The sequence below is a fragment of the Rhinatrema bivittatum genome, chromosome 11 (assembly GCF_901001135.1).
Source record: "Rhinatrema bivittatum chromosome 11, aRhiBiv1.1, whole genome shotgun sequence".
Taxonomy (NCBI): domain Eukaryota; kingdom Metazoa; phylum Chordata; class Amphibia; order Gymnophiona; family Rhinatrematidae; genus Rhinatrema; species Rhinatrema bivittatum.
The window spans coordinates 65679105-65704512 of NC_042625.1; the positions used below are offsets into that span (position 1 = coordinate 65679105).

The 25408-nt window shown below is 42.5% G+C and overlaps 1 protein-coding gene across 2 annotated transcripts in view; it reads right to left on the reverse strand.

The window, feature by feature from the left end:
- Positions 1-10188: 10188 nt before the first annotated feature.
- PPP1R37 (protein phosphatase 1 regulatory subunit 37) overlaps positions 10189-25408 on the reverse strand; it is a 181536-nt gene continuing 166316 nt past the window's right edge. Inside the window, exons 12-13 of one of the 2 annotated variants that reach the window (XM_029571626.1) lie at positions 19105-19195; positions 10189-15075 (exon numbers count right to left, since the gene is read on the reverse strand). In XM_029571626.1, the coding sequence (XP_029427486.1) occupies positions 19113-19195 (83 nt within the window). In that variant the 3' untranslated portion in view covers positions 10189-15075; positions 19105-19112. The remainder of the gene's footprint in view (positions 15076-19104; positions 19196-25408) is intronic. The other variant, XM_029571627.1, reaches the window with a different exon arrangement.

A 25408-nucleotide genomic window follows, 5' to 3' on the forward strand; every position in this document is an offset into this window, starting at 1 on the left:
ACGTTCATTGCACGCAAAAAGTTTGGGGGGGAGGAGTCTGCTGTGGCACCGCTGCCGGCGATAATGTGAGGGACATTATCACCAGCAGTAGCGCGGCGAATAGCACCATCTTTTACGGTGGCGCTATTTGCTGTGAAAAGCTAAGGCTGCGGCCAGCGAAATCGCACCTGCGAAGAATGATGAATCTAGCCCTTTGGACTTACCCAGCTATCTTAAAACTTATCCTGGCTAAATTAGCAGAGTACGTTTGATCCGGCTAGCTATCTAGTCAGATATTCTTTACAGATCAATCTCAGGATGTGTAATTTTGGGTGAAACTACCAAACCTTAGGTGCCTGCAATGGAGGAGCCAAAGTCAGGCCTTCAGCTTTCTATGAATATTGGCCTCAAGCTGTTGAAGGTGTGGTGGTGAATTTCTGGATTTCAGGCTTGAAATCCTTAGTTAGATTATGCTAACTGCGTCAAAGATTGAGACTGCGCTTTTGAAACCTAGCTGGCAACAGCTACAAGGCAGAAGTTCTGAAAATGATGTAGCTATAGCGTGCTAGGATTTATATATTTATATAATCTTTAGTAGCAAAAGCATTACACAGATGGAGAAAGGTAAAGTTATTTACTTCATTTCTTAGGAAAACGGTAAACGTAAGTATTAGTTACACTGAGATGGGCATAAGATTCTTGGAATTTAATGAGGGGTAGCCTAGTGATTAGAGCAGTGGGCTACGAACCAGGAGACCATAGTTCAAGTCCCACTGTCACTCCTTGTGACCTTGGGCAAGTCACTTTACCCTCCATTGCCTCAGGTACAAAACTTAGATTGTAAGCCCTCTGGGGATAGGGAAATACCTACAGTACCTGAATGTAATCCACTTTGAAGCGCTGAATAAAGTGCAAAAAGCAGAATATAAATAAAATAAATAAATATTGATGCATATTCATAAACAGTATGATATACTGACCATTGATTTATCTAGTACATGTTATCACTGTCTTAAGTTCATTTATAAAGTGTAAATCATATCTGGGATCACAGCTGTTCCCTTGTACTTTGTGTGTACACAATCAGATAATAAAAGTAAGGAAGTAAGCTAATTGCCTTTTATTTCAACTAATTCTTTATAGCTTTTAAATTAGTACAATAAGAGGTGCACAAAGCCAGGCAAAGGGGCTTCCCAGGTAAATTCCTTTTAAGGGATTTTCCAAAAAAGTCATAGAATATGTTCTGCAATGCATCCCTTAAAAACAAATAAGTAAACAGAAGAAACAGGCTTTTAGATGCCATAAAAAACTGCTTCATAGAGCAGCTGTTCCTGGAACCAATGAGATGAGGAAATATTCTAGATTTAATTCTCAGTGTGACACTAGATCTGGTGCAAAAGGTAAGGGTGATGGGGCCAGATGGCACTAATGACTATAACAATCAAATTTAGCAATCAATGAAGGGAGGACATTAAGGAAAATTACTGCAGTAGCATTTAAACTTTAAAAAGGGAGACTATGATAAAATTTGTTAAATTAGTGGAGGAGTAGCCTAGTGGTTAGAACTGTGGGCTACAAACCAGAGAAACCAGGATTCAAATCCCACTGCTGTTTCCTGTGGCCTTGGGCAAGTTACTTCACCCTCCATTGCCTCAGGTATAAACTTAAATTGTGAGCCCTCTGTGGACAGGGAAATTCTTACAGTAACTGAACCATAATCCGTTTCAAAGTGTCTGAAAAGCAGAATACAAATTAAATACATTAAAAAATCTAAAAGGAGCTGTTGCAAACATTAAAAGTTTGCATGCAGTATGTACACTATTTAAAAACACCGTCTTGGAAACCCAGACTAGATATACCGTATTCCATGTATTTAAAAAGGCAGAAAAACCAAATGACTGCCAGCTATGGTTAAAGGATGAGGTGAAAAGCTATTAAAACCAAAAAGATATCTTTCAAAAACTGGGAGGTGAATCAAAATGAAGAAGATAAGAAAACATATAAACATGATGGCAGAAAAAGACCATATGGCCTATATGGTCTGCTTATCCACACCAACTATGAAGCCTTCCAATCCCCTACCATTCCCTCAGATTCTGTGTTTATCCCATGCTCTCTTGAATTTAGATACTATCCTTGTCTTCACCACTTCCACAGGAAGGCTGTTCCAGATATGCACTACCTTCTCTGTAAAAAAAAAAAAAAAAAAAAAAGAATTCCTGAAATTACTTCTGAGTGTTTTGCACACTCTTCTGGCTGGCTGTGCTGTTGCAGATTTTGGTATCATAAGCAAAAGGACAAACTTTTCCTGATAATTCTTCTGCAATGTTGCTCACAAATAATGTTGAAAAGAACCAGTCCGATCCCTGTGGCACACCACTAGTAATGCCTCTCTCCTCCAGGTGAACATTTACCCTTTGTCACCTCCCACTCACACAGTATCGAACCCAATCAATCACTTTAAGGCCATACCAAGGGCACTCAATTTATTTATAATGTGCCTATGTGGAACTGTGTCAAAGACCTTAATGAAATCCAAGTGCTCTACATCTGGAGGCCAATATTCAGTAGGCCATTTAGGGGACAAGTTATCCAGCTAAAGTTAGCTGGATAACTGTCCTGTATATTCAGTAGGATAAAGGTCCTGTTGAATATACTTACTTTTTTTTTTAAGATACTAAAATTGCTACTTAACTGGATATCTTTGAAGATATCCAGTTAAGTAGAAAGTTATCTGGCCACATAAGGCCTGGTAGCTTTAGTCCAGCTCTGATGCAGGCCTATAGTTATCCAGCTAACCTAGCCAGATATACCAGATATTTGGCTGTGCTAGCGGGATAACTCAACCCTTCCCCAGAACGCCCCTGGAACACCCCTTATTTATCTGGCTAAATTATAGCCGGATAACTATTTATCCAAATAATTTAGCTGGATAAATGGCTGTGCCAAATTTTCCATTTAGAGGGATAACTTTTGAGTTATCCCTCTAAATGGCTTTTGAATATGGACATCCTAGCGCTCTCCCTGATGCAATTCTCTGATCACCAAATCAAAGAAACTCATCAGATTCGTCTGCCAAGACCTACGCCTGATAAAACCATGCTGCCGTTGATCATGTGATACATTGGTTTCCAGAAACTGTACTATCCTTTTGTTTCAGAAGCGATTCCATTCATTTTCTCACAACAGAGTTCAGACTAACTAGCCTGTAGTCCCTGTCTCCTCCTTACTTTCACTTTTGTGAATAAGAATTACATCTGCCGGTTTCCAGCCCTCCGGAACTACTCCAGAGTCTAAAGAAGCACTAAAAGGTCAGCCAGTGGAGCTGCCAGAACTTCTCTAAGCTCCTTTAATACCCATGATGTATCCCATCTGGCCCCATCACTTTATCTACTTTAAGATTATTAAGCTACTCATGAACACACTTTTCTCAAAATCAATTGAGGTTTCCTTCACTTCTAATCCTCTTTGTGTTTGTAGAAGTGGCAGGTGCAGGACCACATTAAACAATGAACACCAAATCAGGGCCAGCTCTAGGACAAATGGTTCCCTGGGCAAAAATAGCCAATGGTAACCCCACCCCCGCCATACATTATTCCCCTTTCTCCCACCCTCCATCATCTTCCTCCCCCTTCCTCTACCTTTTCTGCTTTCCTTCAGGTACCAGGCACACTCTCTCCCTTCTCTACATCCCCTCCCCCCAGGCTTTCTATCCCCCTTTCTCTAGGCTTCTTCTCAGTATACATAATATAGAAATTCTTGAGTCAACTCAGTCAAAGCAACACAAACTCTTCACAACAAGGCATTTTGGAAATAACACAAAACCCAATAAAATGCACATTTCAAATCTATATAGCCAACTTGCCTTACCGAGCATCATTAACTCCCAGGACTCAAAAAAGTGAAAATCCTGCCTATGAAAGGCAAAACTGGAACTATTACACTGGGCCCTAGAACACCAATACACTTCCTACTGGGAAAATACAGATTCCTAGAAACTGAACACTACTAAAAAAACTTCATCTCTTCAAACATGCAGAACCCAGACAGACCCTCATCTAATACAGAATGAGGGACACAAATTTGAAATAGAAACTCCAGGAAGCCATACTACGTATTGTGCACCACCGAAGAAAGAGAAACAAAAATGCATTTCCTTCTGTACAGTGCAAAATACAAAGACATCAGAGATGCATATTTCTGAAAGCTGACATTCTGCAATCCCTAAACTTAAAAAGTTTTCTACCTTTGTTGCCCAGGCATTTTATTTTTTTCTAATCTGTATGGCTCTGATCTTTTTTCCTCTTTGCTTTCACTGCCTTTCTTTCTCCATTTTCTTTTTCCAGAGTCTCCTTTCCATTTTTTTGTTTCTCTTTCTATTTGCTTTACTTCTTTCGCTACATCTGACAATTTTTTCCTTTCATATATCTCTATTTCTCTGTTCACTCATAGCTAGATTTCACCCCTCCTCCTCCCTCTCCTGCTCTCAATACTCCAGCTTTTTACCTCCTTCTCTTCCTTCCATTGCCCCTCTCATTCCTCCAGATAACTGGTTCCATTGTCCTTATCCCCCCCATCTGCCGCCTCCTGATTCTCTCATTCCCCAACTACCTGAAGTTAACTCTCTCCAACCATCCTCAAGCTTTCCTGTATTCATCTATTTTCCTCTCTCTCTTTGCCTTTTATTGTTTGCACCCTCCCTCACCTCTCCACATCCTCTCTCTCTCTCTCTTACCCCATTAATGACATAAGAAGTGCCATGCTGGGTCAGATCAAAGTTCCAGTATTCTGTCTCCAATAGTGGCTGACAGTAGCCAATCCCTAAAAATGGAATCCATTTTTTTGGCTCACTCCCTATGACAAGTGGTGGGTCTCCCTGAGTTACCTGGTTAATAGCTATGTATGGACTTTTCTTCCAGGAGCTTGTCCAAACCCTTTTTAAACCAAGTTAAGGAATTGCCTTGATCATATCATCTAGGAATGAATTCCACACCCTGACTAGATGTTGGGTGAAAAATAATTTTTTTTCAATTTGTTTTAAATCTGCTGTCAGCTTATGAGTGACCCCAAGTCCTAGTGTTATTTAAAAGAGTGAATAGCCAATAACCATTTCCTTATTTGTTCCAGTTCTCTCATGATTTTATAGACCTCAGTCATATTATCCTTCAATTGTATTTTCTTCAAGCTAAAGAGCCCTAATCTATTAGGTTTTTTTTTTGTTTGTTTTTATAAGGGAGAGTTTCAACTCTTTAACCATATTTTGTTATCCTTCTCTGTACCTTTTCTAACTCTGCTATATCCTTTTTGAGATGTGGTGGCCAGAATTGCACACACTACTCAAGGTGCATCCACACCATTGATCCATACAGAGGCATTATGATGTTTTCCATTTTATTCTCCATTCCTTTCCATATAAAATTCCTAGCATTCTGCTTTTTTTGGCCATTGCTACACACTGAACTGAGGATTTCAAAGTACAGTCTACAATGATTCCTAGATTCTTTTCCTGAAGGTTATTCCTAACTGTGTTTATAAAATTAGGATTATTTTTCCTTATGTGCATCACAGAGTAGTTAAATCACATGCAGATTGTGATAAATTGTAGGAGGACCTTGTAAGACTGGAAGATTGGGTATCCAAATGACAGATGAAGTTTAATGTGGACAAGTGCAAGGTGATGCGTGTAGGGACAAATAATCCATGCGTAGTTACACAATGTTAGGTACCATATTAGGAGTTACTACCCAAGAAAAAGATCTAAGCATCATAATGAATAATATATTGAAATTGTCAGCTCAGTGTGCTGCATTAGTCAAAGCAAACAGGAATTATTAGGAAGGGAATGGCTAATAAAATGGAGAACGTCATAATGCCTCTGTATCGCTCCATGGTGAGATTGCAACTTGAATACCATGTGCAGTTCTGGTTGCCAATCTCAAAAAAGATATAGTTGCACTGGAGAATGATAACAGGAAAAGAATGGCTCCCCTTTGAGGAAAGGCTAAAGAGGTTAGGGCTGTTCAGCTTGGAGAAGAGACGGTTGAGGGGGGAATGATAGAGATCTATAAATTCATGAGAGGTCTAGAATGGGTAAATGTGAACTGGTTATTTACTCTTTCAGAAAATACAAGGACTAGGGGCACTCCATGAAGTTAGCAAATCACATATTTAAAACAAATTGGAGAAAATTCTTTTGCACTCAACGCACAATTAAGCTCTGGAATTTGTTGCCAGAGGATGTGATTAGGGCAGTTAGTGTAGCTGGGTTTAAAAAAAAAAGTTTGGATAAGTTCCTGAAGAGCAAATCCATAAACTATTAATCAAGTTGACTCAGGGAATAGCCACTGCTATTACTGGCATTAGTAGCATGGGATGTATTTAATGTTTGGGTACTTGCCAGGTGCTTGTAACCTGGATTGGCCACTGTTGGAAACAGGATGCTGGGCTTGATGGATCCTCAGTCTCACTCAGTATGGCAACTTCTTATGTTCTTATGTTTACACTTGTCTACATTAATTTTCATTTGCCATTTAGATTCCCTGTTCTCCAGTCTTGCAAAGTCCTTCTGCAGTTCCTCACAATCTGCCTGTGTTTTAACTACCCTGAATATTTTTGTGTCATCTGCAAATTAGATCACTTCATTTGTCACTCCCTTTCTGGATCATTAATGAAGAAGCTGAACAGCACTGGTCCCAGAGCAGATCCTTGGGGCACTCCACTAATCATCTTACTCCATTGGGAAAACTGACCATTCACTCTTGCTTTTTTGTTTCCTGTCTTTTAACCCATTACCAATCCACAGTAAGTGTGGTCCACTGTTGTTCCACTTCACTCATCTTCTCCCAGCCTTCTAGCTGCTTTTGAAGGTGTGTCTCTGTTTTACCAAAACCATATTTGTTAAATTCAAGACTTTGATATTTGTGACTTTTCTCCATCTTGACCATTACATAAAACCATACGATCTGATGTTCACTGGTGCTCAAGTGGGCACCTACCTGGACATTAGAGACACTGTCTCCATTTGTGAATACCAGATCAAGTATCAGTCCTCCTCATGTGAATTTCATCATCATTTATCTGAGCAGAGGGACCTGAAGGGCATCCATAATCTCTCTACTTCTTGAAGATTCTTCAAAAAGGACACTGCAGTCCACATCCAGATTAAAGTCTTCAACAAAGAACTTCCTGTATTTGTTGGGGGTGACACTCTGCATCCATTAGCTTCCTTCTGCCACCTCCATCCTCAGTTTAAAAGCCTGATGATATACGATCTGAATTTCTCACTTAGGATCCTTTTTCCTGCCACAAACAGATGAAGGCCATCTTTATTCCATAGCCTTATGTTCAATACGTGGCCCCAGCCCCTTATATCTCTAAAACCTTCTTTACACTAGATTTTATGGATGAAACAACGGATATTACAAAGAACAACTGGTCACTTAATTTCTCTGCGTAGACAAAAATTACACAATACAGAAGAGTTCATTGGCCTTGTTGACTTACCTAAAACTGACGACTCTACCATCTGTAGTGTGTTAAATGACATTTTAATATGCTGCAGTGTGCCACTGAGTCTATTCAGAGGGCAATTATATGATAATGCAGCTATGTCGGCTCACATACATAGTGTTGTTGCTCAATTTAAGCAAAAATAAAAATAAAAAAATCCTGCAGCCATTCATATTCATTACTTGGCATACTGCATAAATCTGTGCATGACAGATACAGGGAAGAACGGTAATGTAGTTCAGGATGAATTGGACATGGTGTTAGAAGTGACCCTTTTCATCAAGCAGTTCACAAAGCAAAACCATTTGTTTGAGTCTTTAAAGAGAAAATTAACTCTGGAGAGTCAAAACCTGCACACGCTCTATTCAATATAATGGACTGTCCGTATTGGTGCAGTGAAATCTATCATAGATAATTACAGCGTTCTTTGTACTGTAATGACACAGATAAATGAGAAGTCACCATGATGAATGTGGTGTAAGAGTTTGTAGTATTTTGGCATTGCTAGAAAAATTCAGTACATTTTATGGTGGGCATCTCTCCTATCTTGCCTTTTCTGCCTCTAAACAAAAACATTGCAAGTGGCTCACCCTATGTAATAGGATGGCATACAAAGCAGTGAATCTAACACAGGGATTTCTTCTGTGGCAGTGGTCAGAACAGACCTGCAAAAGTTTCTACAAGTCAGAGACAGAAGCTGCCACAGATCTGACATATGCACCTGTGCTGCCAAGGCACCAGAGACTCCCAAGTAGACTGGATGGGAGAGAAGCAGCCTACACCTTTACAGGCCGATGCAATAACGTTGCATAAAAAACGTGCGTCCAAACCGGGCGCACGTTTTTTGAACGCATGCACATTCACCTCTCCTGGGCGCTCGATGCAATAGGCAAATGAGTTGCCGCACTAAAAGGGACGCACAATGGGTAAATTGTGCATCCCTAGCGCTCGACATCAGATGCCCAGGAGACGTGGCTGTGTGCCTACAACAACCGTACCCAGAGCTTCTTCCCCCACCCCTCTGGCAGGGCTGTTCTTGATTGGTCCTTTTCACTGACATGTGACAGTGAATGGACCACTCAGCAGTAAGTGAAGGAGTGAATAAATTAATATTAAGTGCCCAACACTTAATATTTATTCATTCACGCCTTCACTTACTGCGGGCAGAGGTTCCAATTGGGCCAGAACTCGGGGATGCTTTCTCTTGTTCCCCCTATGAGGAACCACAGAAAGCAGGATTTTATTTTAAGCCCTTGAGCGCGGCATGATTCTGCTTTCTGTAGTTCCTTCTACTTATATTGCGACAATACTAAGAGGAGGAATTGCAGAAAGCAGGATTTTTTTTTATGAGCTCTTGAGCATGGCATGCTTAACGCCAGCTCCCAGGCAGGCATTACATTTGCTGCGTTAAAAAGGGTGCCTTGGCCGTGCGGCAATTTTTGGCATTGCAGGGTAATAGCTAATAGCTTCATCTGCATGGAATTCGCATGTGATGAGCGCTATTAGCTACGCACTCATTGGACGCGAGTTTTAGATGCGCTGATCCCTGTATTGCATTAGGGGTTATTTTAGCGAGTTCAAAATGCGCAGCCAATAGAGTGTTGCCCAATGCCTAACCTAAGCGCACTATATTGCATCGGCCTTTTAGAGTCCAGCAGAATATAACTGGAGACAATATTACAAAGTTTTAGATTTGCTTATATGTAGACTTTGATCAAAAAGCCACTGATGTGGCAACTGACCTGGAGAAACTTCTGCTCACTGCAACTATAGAAGACGATGTCACTTTTGCTACCACAACTTTGAAATTGTATGCTACCAATTTTGATTGCTTGCATACACAATTGAAAATATTGCCAGATACAGTAAAAGAGTCTGGAAATGAAGCCACAATGGTAACAACCATTAAGTCAATCTCAGATGCAATGAATGCAGAGCCTATGGCAAAGACATTACTGCCAGAGGTGCACAAACTACTTTGCTTATACGACACAATACCAGTGACTACAGCAACAGCAGAGAGATGCTTTTATGCAATCCATCATGGTAAAAAAATTACCTGCGATCTCCAAGGACTCAGATGAGATTGAATGACTTAATGTGTGCCTACTGTTACAAGGAGGCCCTTGCACCGACATACAATACCACAATTGTAGCTGAGTTTAAACAAAAAAACATTCACAGAAGGACTTATTTTGCAAAGTTTGACACACAGGACCAAGAAAATGGCTCCTCCATATTCACACTCAAGGAGCTGACAAATATTGGAGAGCTATAATGTGATGATTTTCACTTTGTTACGTTTATATTTTATTATAAATAATGTGGAACATTGTATATTTTAAATGTTTTGATCCTCTAACTCCTTAGGAAAAGTGGAATATAAATGAATGTTAAATAAACAGTTATTCTTCTTGCACAGTGTGATTTTTGTAGCTTAATTTTGTGATTAGCTTTGCAAATAATAATAATGATTAAGGATCCTTTATAAGGTTTATGTGAAGAATTTATGTAGGAAAGAATGACACTAAGGGCAAACAAGGTAAGAAATCGGCGATGGGGTGGGCAGAGTTTGGTTGTTAAATTTGCCCCCTCCCAAGCTAAATGGTGTTGCACTATCCATGCATCAAGTATTGCCAAATTCATTTTACTGATAGTTTTCACAACAGTGAACCACAAATGACAAGCAGGATGTTTGCATTAAGTTAGGAAACCCTTTATTCCAACCAAGAGTATTACAATAAACCCATAAATGCAATAAAACACACAGTAATATTTCTCTAGGGTTCAGAACAAAGCAGGTACTGGCCTGGCACAAGCCTCTGAGTCTAAATCAACAGAAAAAAATATATTAACTCTTAAATATCCAAGTGCTGGGACACAGAGGTGGTTTCAACATTCATTTAAAGGTAGGTAATGGACTGAAGGACTCCCCATCACTTCTAGTACCTGAAAGCTTGCAAATATGGGTCAACCTGTTCCTTGTAGGAAGGGGATGCATGCCAGAGTTTCTTTGGGAAATGTCCTCCCAATGTGAGCTCATGCACTGGGTCTCTGTGGGGAACACGGCTGGGGGTCTCAAAGAAATCCTTAGGCTCGGAACTCAGCTGTGCCCCTACTTTTGATTTCTGATTTCCTACCCTAATCCTGGTCTTTGCCTGGACATAGCAGCTTTGGTGATAACACTGCACTCTTCAGGGGCCTTCTTCAACTTTAATAAGTTTCAGTTCTTCCTAGTTTGAACAGAGCCAGCTTGGTATCTGCATGGCAAACAGTTTTGCATGGTGGCATTTGTCCGTCCCCTTGCCCTCTATGATAAATGTCAGTATAAATATATAAAACTGCATAAAAAGGTGATAGTCTGGGACTGTGGCCCAGCGTGGCTCATTCTGATAACTGGCCCCCATAGGTGCTTTGCATACATAGAATGCACCGCTTCCCCTCTTCTGATCCTCAAAGGGTTTTCCATATGGTACTCCTACCAGAACTGTCACAAGCCAGTTAGGTTTTCAGGCTACCTACGATGAATATGATTGAGATGAATCTACATCTACTGGGTCTCCAATTTAACAAATATATCTCACGCATATTCACTGTAGATAGCTTGAAAATATCACTGGTTGTGGGCTCAGTAGGAAAGGTTTGGGAATCACTGTAGGGATAAGGGCCATTGTGTTCAGACTGGCTGCTCTCTTGCTATGCATAGGCTCAGGGCACTGACCAAGTGCATGCGTTACACACTCTGGAGTCCCAGAAGGCACTGAAAGAAGCTTATTCATACTAGTTAGGGTTTATGGTCTGGCTACATTCTACTCAGTGCCTTTTTATGCCTACTTTCCGCCGCTCGCCATTTTCTGAACGCTCAAATGATATTCCTCAGCTTTTCTTTTGGAGTGGGGAGCGGGAAGAGGATGTGTAACCCTTCTTCTACAAGCCAAGGACATGTCTAGTCCTCAATGGCCATAAGTATTACCAGATATTCAGTATATGCAAATTAACCTCATTTCTGGATCAAAATATAAGGAAATATCTCACAAAAATAATCTTTTGGGATATCCTTTAAAAAAAAAAAAAATCCATATTAACTTGAAGCCTTTGAGGCCTGGAGTCGAAGAGCTTCAGTGTAATCTGTTTTTTCTCATATGTATTCCTTAAGATGATGGCAGTGCCAATCCCACTTGTCTATTCCAGGAAGAAGTACCCCATCACCTATCCCATCCACTCCACCCTACTCTGAAAACGCTCACAGGCACCATAAGGATGGGGGGTAGGGGAAGAGGAGGTTCAGTTTCATGAATAGCTTCTCATTTTAATAGCTAACGACGACAAAATAAAATAAAGTAAAATGCACAATGTAAATACTCCTTTTGCCAAATGTCTAGAAAGAGAAGAGACCGCCTCAGTCTGTAGTGTAGTGTTCTGGGACACTCCCTGCCGCCTGCTTGAGCTCTGGCCAAACAGCACAGTGTCCTTGCAACTCCCTGATAGATTTATTGCACTTAAGAAAACATTAAAAAAAACCCAAACACAAATCTTTGACACTACCCCAAGAACCCAAAGGCAAGGCTGGTCCTCTGATCAGTTTGTAATTGTAATTCATAGTGAGAGGGGCAGCGGAATGCAAACAAAACATAACTAAACAGACAAACAAACAAACAGGGAATGAAAGCAATTCTCTTATGTCCTCCACGTACTATCCCTATTTCACACCCAGGCTGTCATTTTTCAGATATAATACACATCCTCGTCCCTCAGCGTTACATAAAATAACCTCCCAGGCCCTTGGAGCTTTTCTGGATGCCCCTAAAGTATAGGAGGAGAAGGTGTCTGTAGAAAGGTTTTGGATATTTGCAGAAACAGGCTAATACATGGACATATGCCATGATGGCTTGGGGGAAAAGGGTATTAATGCATCCATGTGTATAGGGGGGGGGGTGTCATTTTACAGTGAAAAACTATTTCAGCACACAGCCCCCTTATACTCACATAGGACAGCATTAAACCCACTTCCACTGGAAAAGCAACGTTTCCTGGGTGCCATGATTTGGTTGTTTGCAACTGCTAGAATCTTTATTGCTGGTGCTTCACCAGCGCTCTGCAGCACATCTGCCTTCTGGGCCTGGAGTCCTAGGAGGCCTTACAAGGAGCTTTTTATTTCTGATGTTTGGGATACTGGAGTGAGGAGAATGAGGGTGAAACCCAGAGGAGGTAGCGAGCACATGCATTTCATCACATCCGAGCCCAGTTTCCATCCTGAGAATAAAACACACGCCACACTGAAGCATCTGTGTGGTAGCGCTGGAGGAAGACTGTGGACAAACCTAATAAGTAGTCGGGAACAGAATCTACCAGCTGCTAACACCCTCTCTCTCAAGGCCAGGAAATGCACTGCATCCCTCCAGCAGAAAGTCATTTGCAGTAGCCTTACCATTAGTAATGCATGGGATAGGAATACAGTAAACCCTGGAGTAGCTAGAAAGACCTGGTTCTCCCAGGTCAAGTCCTGTACTAGACAGAAGGAGATAGGCCTCGTACACAATCCTTCTTTGGGAACAGCAAAAAGGATTATGGAGGACATAGGTTTTTTTTAAGACTCGGGGGTACTTTTCTGATGCCTAGCCTAAAACAAAAGCTTAATTGGGTTTCTAGATGCATGAATTAAGATTAGGCCTTTTACTCTTCTGATCCCAGAACAGCCTGTTCACATTAATCTTTCTGTCCAGTGTGAAGACAAGCTCTCCTTTTAGAGAATATAACAGCACCGACTCTAAACTCTTCAACACTCATGTGCACCAGTTCTTTAAGATTTTCCACCTGCAGGCAGGAGGGACTGTGCTTTAACTCCTCAGTATCCCTTCAGCTGCATGGGGGAAGGGCTGGAGTAGTAAGTCCCTCAGCATCCCTTATCTGCAGGCAGGGAAGAGCCTGTGCTTTAACCCTTCAGTATATCTCACCTGCAAGGGAGGCCAGGTCTAGGTCGTAATTCCTCCATATTCCTCATCTTCAGATGGGGGAAGAGTCTGTGTGGTTAAGAACTCAGTATCCCTCAGCTGCAAGCCTGACTGAGGCCTGTGAGGCATCCCACACTTTCAGAGAGGGGAGGACCTGTACAGTAAAATCCTCAGTATCCCTCATATGCTTGCAGGACTGGGGTTGGGCCTGTGCCCTCGCTCCTTAGCATTTGATACCTCTCTTGCAGATAGGGTTGTGAATCTGCACACACACAGACCTTGTTCAATATACCTCAACTACACTTGGAGGGCAGGCCTGTGCTGGAATTCCTCAGTAAGATTTGTTTTGCCAAACAAGTCTCTTATTGGTAGAATATCAGTCTTAGATGTAGCAAGAGATGTCTCAGATCATGAAGCCTATAATCCAGAAAGCTGCAGCCTAAACTGATGAATCCTTAGGTTGACCTCTTTACAGCATAATTCTCCACTAAAATCCTAAAGAACAAGTCCACCTAAGGGCCACCCTGTTCCATTGCGTGCAAGGTGAAAGCTTGGGTAACCCATGCTGTGCACCCAGTATTCAGCACTGTGAGTATTTTGCCTCGGATGAGAAAAGCTTTTAACATATGCTGGTCTGTAGTTTTGATTCCACTGCATTGGTGGCGAGTGAAGGGGATGTCAACGGTCAGGAATAATTGGGGCTATGAAAACAGAGAACCTGAAATGAAAATCACGCTCACAGAGCTACTTCCCACACAGTGCTTTGAGAGACAAGGAAAAAAAAAGGAGCAGCAAGGAAGAGAGAAAGAGAAGTGTATCCACGCGGCAACTCCTCCTCTAGCAGCTCCCAGGCCAACTCCCACCTTGGAGCAGACTGGTCGCCGTGAAGGAGATCTGGGCGTCATTTGGTCAGTTCAGAGTGTGTATGTATTGGACCAGTGGCCACTTCCTGTTACTGGTCGTTGTCCTGAGCAGACGGGAGCACCCCCAACACGCGGCCATCCTATGAAGGGGCACTGTATACTAACCTTATGGCTCACCTGTGGTACCAGATGCCCAGCCCCAGCCTGAAAGAATCACAGCGTGAGACATCAGTCCATTTCTGAAAGAAAACCTGGTCCAGCTGGGAGATGAAACTGCGTCCATTACTGAGCAGCCGGCTCTGATCCAGCAGTATAAAAGGAAGCCAATGTGAAAACTCCATTCATCTGGCTCTAAGAACAAGGAGAGAAAGCTGTCCAGTAAAACAAAACAGCCATTAGGGAAAAGTCGCTCAAGTTCTCTCATTTTCGTTACCATCACAAGAGGTCATCAGAGCTGGGGCCTGGTGGGGGGGGTGGGAAAATATCATTGTGTGTACTGCTTTAAATCACGTTCTCCTTTCGGCTCCCTGCACTAGCCGCAGAGTCCTGCCTCCAAGGGAGGTGGCGTCTAGATACAGGAAGATGGTGATTAACTCTGGGAGTGCAAAGTCATGTCATGTGGACCAAGAAGATTAGAGGCCTGGATCACACACAATGTTAAATGTTTAGGGGGATTCTCCCCCTCCCCCGACCTGTGGTGTGGGAGGAGGGCACAAAGCTTCACAGGCATCTTCCACAACAGCCTTAGTGCAATGCAGGAGGACCCAAACACACTGCAAGAGAAGAGAAAACATTGTTCAGAGGCAGAAAGAACTGAGCCCCACACACAAGCTCTTAGCAAGTACCCACATAAATAATAGCATCAAAATGAGGAAAACCTTCTCTGAAACACCCACCCACCTTCTCCCCTTCCCCTAAACAGCACCTGCCACTCCTGCCCTGAATACCCTCTTCCCTAAACACACCCCAGGTCTAGTCATTCCCATAAACAAATCCCCTTCCCTGGATAACCCTGTCCCTAAACACACATCTGGGATCCCTCCTCACCCTCATATCAGCTCTATTACAGAGTGCCATCCCCTATAATATCCTGCCTCCTGGGATAACCCTTCCCCTAAGCACTCCAGGGATAGCTCTTCTCCCAAACAAGACACTCCAGTGATATTCTGTCCATACACCCCTGAAACTTCCCCAAGATAACCCTCTACCCCTTCTCCTCCTGGACAGTCTTTCTCTAAACATCTCTCCCAAGGAGGTCCCTTCTCCCAATCAGAAACCATAAAGATCTCCTTGTCCATACCCCCACCCTCCCATAAGGATAGCCATTCTCCTGAAATATCCTTTCCTTCTCTCATCCTCCATAATCGTTCCCCTAAACACATCCTCCAAAATCCCTTCTCCAAATCACACACACCTCAGCGACATCCTGTCTATATCCCTCCAGAATCTCTGTTGAGGATAGCCATTCTCCTAAAAGATCCCCCCTCTCACTGGATACCCTTCCCCTAAATATCCCCCCCTCCCACCTAGGGATATCCATTCTCCGAATCACAGCCCCTCCTCTTCCCCCTGGGGATATCCTGCACAGGGATATCCTCCAGGCCACCTGTTACCCCAAACGAAAACAGAAACTGTTATCCCTCCCCCTGCCTTGCAGAACAGTATCCGTTTCCCGCGCACACCCCCCTAGTGCTCTGTACCTTCTCACTCAGCATTGCTCAGCACACCCCATCCCACCCCCACCAATCCTATGCCAGCTGCAAAGTCCTCTCTGTCTTTCACCCCTCTCCTCCAATAGGCTGATCGTTTTCCCCCTGCCTATGGCTCAAACCTCTCTGTTGATGGCTCCCCCTAACCCACTCCTGCTTCAGCTCGGCAGCAGCAGCTCCTGTGCAGACTGCAAAACGTCAAACTCAAGGTCTCTACCAGTGCCTCCTGCCCATCCAGTTTGGCAGCGGCTTCCACGTAGGCTAGGAGCCTGTGACACTTCTTCAAGGCGAGAGCAGTGTGCAATAGCTGGCTCTACCTCTCGGCTCCTTCAGGAGGTGCCTGCATGCCACGCGACCGCTCTGCAATTTAGAAAACTGGATGCTGCAGAAGGGCTCTAGTGAGAGGTGAGAGCGCTTGTGGGGGAGGAGGGACCAGTGCTGTAGTGTCCCCCCCACCACCCCTTGGACATGGCGTCCTGTGTGGCCACACACCGCAAAAACCAGCCCTGATCCCGTCAGCAACATCTTTCCCCTGGGAGCAGCAATTACTGAAGACTCACAGCGCCAGAGAAGCACCCTGCAGGTTACATCTAAGTGTGCTTTTTCACAATTTGACCCCATTTTATGGAATAAGCTTCCGCAGGAAATTTGCTTAAATGTCCGATTACAAGCATTTTAGAAAATGTCTGAAAACTTTTTTTCTTTAAGAATATTTTTAGGTAGTTAGTATGGAATTGTATATTTCATTTTAATGTTAATGTTTCATGATATTGTATAAGCTGGTGTTGTACACCGTTGCGAACACTAGAGTGGCGCCGCTGCGGTATAGATATTTATTTATTTACAAAAATGAGCCCTCATCCAATGGATAACCTGTCCATACCCCAGCAATCTGTCAGGGATACCCCTACTCAAACAACTATCTCCCCTGCCTTCCCCAGTGAACCCCCATTCTCCGAAACACAAATATCTGCCTCAGGAAGATTTCTTCCCCAGACCTCAGGGATATCCTGTTCAAACCCCTTCTCCAAGACACAGACACACAGACACAGACACAGACACACACAGACACACACACACACCCCTGCAGAGAACACCCTTCTTCCTTCAAAATATGCCTTTATCCCTTACCCCAAACACCCACACAAACAGATCCCTGAGAGATTAACACTTCTCCAAACATACAGAGGCAAACCAGGTACAACCCATCCTCCAACTATACCTCTCAAGGATAACTCCTTCCCTCCAAAAGGTAAGATACAGGAATAACCCTTCCCCTAAACTGACCCCCCGATCTGCAAGAAGATCCCTAATCCCAAACCCACACAGTCAAATAGATCACACAATCACCAGAATGTAAATATGAATACAAGACATGGATGTCCAGGGCATTACCTCAATTTGCATAAACCAGGGCTATTCTTTCAATTTGTACTGAATAAACATTCATCCAGTGGAAAGCATATCAGTAGTGTTTCCTGATGGATCTCTCAATCTCACTGCACATGCAGCACGATGTCACATTAATTAGCCCTGACTATGTGATCCCTCTCAATCAAGATCTCTACAAATTATCATGGTGCATTCTATTTCATTACAATGTGCCTTACCCTACCTTTTGGGATTCTCTTACCCATAGTGTAACGATACATTCTGCTCAGTCTTCTGGGACACTCTTAACCAAAATGTTATGTTATGTCCAGTCTAAAATCCTCATATTCAAAACATCATAGCCTATCCTTCCCTGTCTCCTTCTGGGATCCTTTTACCCACACCATCATGGCCGGTCATCCCCATCTCCTGAGATCCTCTTACCTAAAGTATCATGGCAGATGCTGCCGCCACTTCCTGGTATCCTCTTAAGTACAGTGTCATGGTAGGACAAAGCACTATGGTAAACCATGAAGGGGGGGGGGGGTGGGGGTGATCATTGAGTGTTGCATTAAGAATGGGATCTCTTATGTTCATCAATCCTGGATAGTAGAGAAGTACTGGCGCAGTCTGCACAGAGCAGTGGTTACAACCGTTTACATCAGGCTTCCATGAAGGTATCAGAGTAACTTACAGGGAGCAGTGGTTACAACCCAGCAGCAGAAGGCTGGAGTAACTTGTATGGAGTGACCATGGTGGGCATGGGAAAGCTAGACATTTTGGACAACAGTCCCACTAATTTTTGTGACTGTGTAGATTATTACAAAACTTGATATTAAGACATGGAAGATTTAAGCATTTGACGAGAAAGGCCTTAACTAGTCTAACAGGGGGGAGGGGAGTGATCAGCTCTATAACAGATTTTGGACATGTTTGAAATAGGCATGCAGGGCAGTGGTAGGAAAAGGTTTGAGAAATCATATAAAATAGAAAAACACAGACCAAAAAGGCTAGGAACATCTTCAGTCAAGGTCAATTAACGTGCCAATATCAATAGCATGACACAATCACTTTTCTTTGTTGCATTTCTGGCCATTTGGACCACTTTAAAACGTTTGAACTCAGTAAATCCAAAGAGTGTTGGTTCTATTGTTCTGACAGAGGAACTTTACTGCATACACTATTTTACTGTAACAACATCCAGCCATGTTGGATCAGGCTTTAGTACATGATATGAAAAATCTTGAATCTAAAGTGTGAGGTAGCCTATCAGATAAAGAAATATAATTAAATAAATGAACTAGATTATATTACTATTGTGTACCCTGCCCCGTCTCCTGGGATCATCTTACAGAATTACTGCCACATTTTAATCTGAAACACTCCTTCCCCTGCCAGTGACCATCACCTCTCCCCTACCCCTATCATAGCTATCACTGCTCTCCACCACAACTATAACTTCTCCCTTGCCCAGGCCCGGATTTAGGCAACTGCTCAGGGCACCAAATATCCAAGTCAAAGGGGAGCCTGCTTCTGCTTGCTTTAGGGCCATGCTTCAAAGACGCATTGCGTGGTACTTGCCTATAGGCAACAAAATCCTTAATCTGGCCCTGCCTCTACCACCTCTGATCTCACACCTTTTTTCTCCCCCTCTGGCAATCCCAGGGTTGCTCTTACCCAAAGCATCACATATCCTGCCCCTTGCTCCTGGTATCCTCTTACCTAAAGTGTCACAGCATGTCCTGCCCCATTTCCTGGCTTGCTTCTCGAAGCAATTCCTCTAATTCTCTCTCGTTCTTGGAACAATTAAATTCTAAAACAAGAGGGGAGAAAACTGGTCAGCAGCTTGAGTGCAAACAGGTAGCTAGCAACATCTCAGTCACATGACTTATAAAGTCTGTTACTGCCTGCGTCACCAGAAAGCAAAATCACTCTCTGCAGGTTTTTCAGATTGTAAATTAAAGCCATGCATAGGATTCTGAAAATATATAATGCTTTATATGTATTTTCCTGGAACCTTTCACAGAGCACATCATTAACGTCAGACTCTATGGCAGTTCTCCTCAAAGACTATATAGGAACTCTGTAAAGAAATTAAGCAATTTAAATATTCCTTTCACTTTTTAAGTTACAAGTGGCTCACTAGCCCCGCTACCTTCTGCACATTACTAACTCACCCAAATTATATACCCGCCTCAGCCATGTTTTGTTTAGTAATACTAATGCTTGTACATGTGACTGAATAACAGCAATAAAAAAAAAAAAAGAAACTTGAGGCCAATATTCAGTAGGCCAAGGTATCTGGCTAAAATTAGCCGGATAAGTTGTCCAGTATATTGAGCGGGATAAATGTCCCACTGAATATACTTGTTTAATGTTATCTGGCTACATATAGCTGGATAACTTTAACCCTAACTGGCCATTGGTTGAGCATGGAGGTTAGGCCTAAAGTTATCTGGCCTCAGGTGGCCGGATAATTAGCTACTTACCCAGATATCTTCAAGATATCTGGATAAGTAGTGCACCTTAAGAAAAAAAAAAAAACCCAAACAAGTCACAGGCCTTCCGGTCTGATGCCCACCCCTCCATCACCACATGTGTCTATCCTCTCTCAGAAAGCCGGCACCTATCCCTTTGCATAATACTAACCTCCTCAGCCATCAAGGACCTTGTGTTTGACCTTGATTTAACCCTCTGATCCTGGAGTGCCAAGAACAAATTTGGTTTTCAGGATATCCACAATGAATATGCGTAAGATATAGCTGCATGCACTGCTGCCACTGTATGCTAATGTTTCCCATGCATATTTCATTGTGCAGACCTGTTTGTGGCACTCCATGACCGGAGTTTCCTACCCCCGATTTAACCAAATGGATCTCTTTTATATCTGTTATATAACCAGTGCATGTGTTATGTTAAATTCTAACTAGTATCTATACTTATTGTACTACTACCCAATTCTAACTAATATCTGTATCATACCTAACTCTACCTATTATCTGTATTGCATTCAAAACTAACTACAATCTACTACCCCTACTATTCTAGCTTACCAGAGCTATTGTATATCTGTAACTCCTATCTACTTATGGTTCCCATAGCATTAGCCTGTATAATTCTACTGTGTTGCACCATACAGAATGGTTCTACTTGTAACTCAATTTGAACAGTCTAGTTGGAAAAATGAGACACAAACAAATGATGATGCTAATGATACAAGGGATAGCATAGCTCTTTTATGAGGAAAGGTCCTAACAGGTTAAGGCTCTTTAGCTTAGAGAAGAGAGGACTGGAAAGAACATGATAAAACGTTTGCAAAATCTTGAGTGGCATGGAACAAGTTAATAGGGAACAGTTATTTATTCCATCAAACAATACCAGGACTATAGGACATTCCATGAGACTAACTAATAGCAGATTCAAATCTAATTTTAAAAAGTATATATAAGTCAATGAATAATTAAGCTATGGACTTTGTTGCCAGAGAAACTTGGTCAAGATTAGTATTATAACTGAGTTTATAAAAGGTTTCCACAAGTTTTTGGTGTCAGGTCCATAAACGATTATTAGCCAGATCCACTTCACACATTTAGAAGTGAGCAAAAGGAAATAGACTTTCCTAGTAGGCTCTGCTAATAACCCAGACTGACCACTGAGTCATGCCCAAAGACCCAGACTGGACGCTGCTGGAGACAGATGCTGGGTTTGATGGACCATTGGCCTGTTTCAGCATGGTGTAGGAATCCATATGTGAGGGTGACTGAGCAAATCACTAAGGCTGGGGCAGAAAACCACACTAACTCCAGCCTTTTAAAATGCAATTTCAAGTTTTATTATTATAACAGCAAAACAATATTACAGTAGACTGCCTTATCTCAGGATAGTGTACTCACAAACCTTCAGCAGAGAGGACCAGTAGCTCCTACTCCTGGAGACATGGGGGCCTCCTGATCCCAGTTGGGCTCACAAACTTATTCCCCTCCCAGTAGGGTTCAGCCCACAGAGTTCTCTCCACTTTTCAAAGGAAAACAAAAAGTAAAACAAAAACCCTGCCTCCGGCACTAACTTCACCGAGTACTAAAGTTCTCTCTCTAGACAGCGCTTGCCTCCTTTGTCTGCTGAAAAACCTAAATCTGCTTCCCTCCAGGCCCCACAGACCACTCTAAACTTTAAAGGCAGTTTCGCTCTTTTTTTTTCTATGCTCTGCTTTGAGCTTTCAGGCTTTTACTTCAGTGTTCTAGTGCACACTACAGCACTGCTTTGCCCCTAAGCTTCTTCCTTGGCAGGCTCCACAACAAACTAATTCACAGTCCTCCCATGGAGGTTTTTGTTTTTTTTTGCTGTGCCAAGCTTAGAAAAAATCCCTGACCTGACACCATATGTCACAGGGTGACTGAGCAAATCAGCTAGGCTGAAGCAGAAAACCACACTGACTCCAGCCTTTTCAAATGCAATTATTATAACAGCAAAACAATATTACAGTAGACTGCCTTACCTCTGGACAATGTACTCACAAACCTTCAGCAAAGAGGGACAGGAGCTCCTACTCTTAGAGAAGCTGGGCCTCCTAAGCTTATTCTCCTCCCAGCAGGGTTCTGCCCCCCCCCCGAGCACTCTCTCTCTCTCCATAGTATTTAAGGTGGACCAGGCTAAATGCCTGGTCCCGCACATGCACAAAGGGGGAAAACAGGGTCACTTTGTCACACCATACAAGTCTGAAAGGGCTAACAGCAATTATAAATGAAAAATTACTGAAATTATAATGCAGAGATGGAATCCAAGCTAAATTATTCTTGACAGACCACAAATCTTCAGCAAAGTGTAAACAATGTATCTTACTTGTTGGATGGCACCCTTGATTCTCTGTTGACTGTGATATATTTGTCTTACTCCCCGAGAATGTTCTAAGTTCAGGACTGCTCATGTATGTTCCATAAATATAGCTGCTATGGTTGTTAGTTTACGTCAAACGATACCATTTTGTATCAGGTACATATATTTACTGTGACACAAGATGGAGGAATAAGCTGGTCATGAGAAGCTTGGTAAAAGCTAAGCAGCTAAACAGCTAATTAAGCTATGCAGTTACCATTTTAACAGACCAGGCAAGATGGACCTAGATGAAGAGTTCTGGGAATGGAGGAAGAATAAGAAAAAGGAAAGAAATTCCAGATGGTGATATAAGAGCACTAAAGGACACTTGTATTACATGGAGCAATTAGTGAGCAAATTATCTGTCGGTGTACTCCTGGGTTTAAGCTCCCGGGTATAATCCCAGTAATTGCATGGGTATTTACACTGGTAAACCCCCAAGGTAACCCTGTGTGCATGCAGGTGATAAGCCCCTTAGGTAACTTTCACTGGGGGAGAAAAAGGGCAGCAAACAGGGCAGAGAAAATTTGTACCAACTCTTTTTCAGTCTCTATATCACTTTCACTCACACACACACTTTTTCTTGTTCAGTCATTCTTTCATAGACAATCGGACACCAACTCAAGGGCAGTCTAGAAGAAGACATTACAGAAAAAGATTACCGATAAATGCATCCTCTGAAACAGGAATCAACAAGGACCCCAAATCCAAGTACTACTAGTACAAGTCTGATGGCAGGCCTCAATGGCACCAATGACAAAGACTTCTGCATCAACAATGTTGGGGATTTCTGTGCTAACGGCGTTGAGAACTTTCACGTCAATAGCGCCAAGTGCATCGAGAGTTTCTGCACCATTGGCAGCAAACATACTGAAGAATGATGCGATAATGGTGCTGAGGTCTGCACTGATGACACCAAGGTGAACCTCATCTTAGGTGCCAATGAGTCCTGAGAGGAAGAAGAAGTTCAAGTGTGTGCCGGCTCTGATGCTCAGTGCTTTTGCATCTTGCTCAACCACATTGCTACAGAGAAGGGGAAGAGCCTTACTCAAGGAGTGCTTACTCTACTTGACACGGGGTGGGTGGTAAGGGATCAAATGCGGCTCCACTCTGTGAAGATGAACAGATCCGTCTTGCCACAGACCTGTGGAGCTCTGCCATTTTCCACACTTGGTTCTGTTTGGTCCTGGGGGTGCACCTGACCACAATCTTAGCAGTTTGCAGAGTCATGATTTGCTCTCAGGCATCTGTATCAGAGGCCGTGGCCATTTATGTGGACTTCTTATGGCCACAGGCACAATCTTTGAAGCCACCGAGCTTGGAGTTCTTGGAACAGGACATCTTTATTATTTATGTTTTGGGGTACCACTGAAAAGTGCCTTTTGAGGGGCTGCTGAGGAAGCAAGAGGAAAAGTAAAACAGTAAGAACAATGCCAAAAGGCAGACTATGAAAACATTTTAAGAGCGAGAAGTTACACATCTGTGTGGAAGCTCAGACAAAATGATTGAAGGTCTCATGAGGCAGCATGCATGCCAAAAACTCCCAAGCAAGTTCAGTATTAAACTTTTACTGAGCTTAAGAGATGGGTCCATTGGATAATGTCACCCATGTATCATGCTAATTCAACCCTGCTCTTCAACGGTGTTGAAATTGATTTGATTATTGGAGTTTTGGTTGTGCATCTCAGCCTGATTCAAATCAATAGCACTGAGTAATTGTCGCAAGACTAACAGCTGCACTTATTTTGGGGAACTTGGAGCCTGCTGTCTGTCAACAGCCTTAGTACAAGGTTCTAAAACAAAGTGGACAAGGCCATGGGGCCAGATGAGATACATCCCAGGATACTGTGGGAGCTCAGAGAAGTGCTGGTGGGTCCATTGGAGAACCTGTTCAATAAATCCCTGGAGATGGGAGTGGTGCTGCAAGAATGGAGAAGGGAGACTGTCGTCCTGCTTCACAAAAGTGGTAGCAGACAGGAGGCTGGAAACTACAGTATAGTTACCTTACCTTGGTGGTGCAAATATTAATGGAGACTATGCTGAAAGGAAGTAGATAGAACTATTTACAATCTGGTGCCTTGCTGGACCCAAGACAACATGTTTTCACCATAGGAAGGTCATGTTAAACAATCTGATTGATTTTTTTTTTTTTATTGGGTAACTAGAAAATTAGATCAAGGAAGAACACTAGATTTGATTTAGCTGGATTTCAGCAAACCTTTTGATACTGTCCCACATAAGAGACTCATGAAAAATGAGAAACCTAGGATTGTATGCCAAGATGGTTGAATGGATTACAACTTGGTCAACTGACAGATGACGGCAGGTAATGGTAAACGAAACCTATTCTGAAGACAGAACTGTGTTAAGTGGAGTGCCTCAAAGGACAGTTCAATAAATAAGAAATTTCCCATGATTCATGACATCACTGACAAATAACAAGTACATATTTTAGGGATAACCTGCTATTACCTGCAAGTTTTTGGGTACTTGCCAGGTTCTTGTGGCCTGGATTGGCCACTGTTGGAAACAGGATGCTGGGCTTGATGGACCCTTGGTCTGACCCAGTATGGCATTTTCTTATGTTCTTATAACCAAAGCACAGCTAGATAAAATTGGGGGAGTCCCTCTACATGAGCTATTCCCAACAGGTTTCTTCATAGAACATCAACCCAGGCCAGGGAGATATGATGGAGTGGTGGCAAGGCTACACTGAAACTCAGACAAACTGCATTCAATAAATATCTCCCAGGTAGCTGACTCAATGTCTATTAGCATATTTAAGACAAAAGAACTCAGTAGGGATCCTCCTGGTCTATAGAGCCCTGCACAACAATTCATTCTCACACTCATACTAATCATGGTTGTCTTTCAGAGATTCCATCAACTAGTGATCAATCCCCACATAGAAAATCCCAATTCCAATTCTGAAGATTTTCTCAATTCTATGTGTGCACTAGGATCTACGCAGGTAATCATTTTGCCTACCCATGAGAAGGGACATACACTAGATCCAATGTTTCTCTCAGGATCAGACAGATCCAGAGGCCAGGCTAATGATATTAAGATACAACCATTACCATGGTCAGATCATTCTCTAATTGAGCTCTCTCCAACTAATAATTTAAAACAATTTATTAATAAATCAATATCA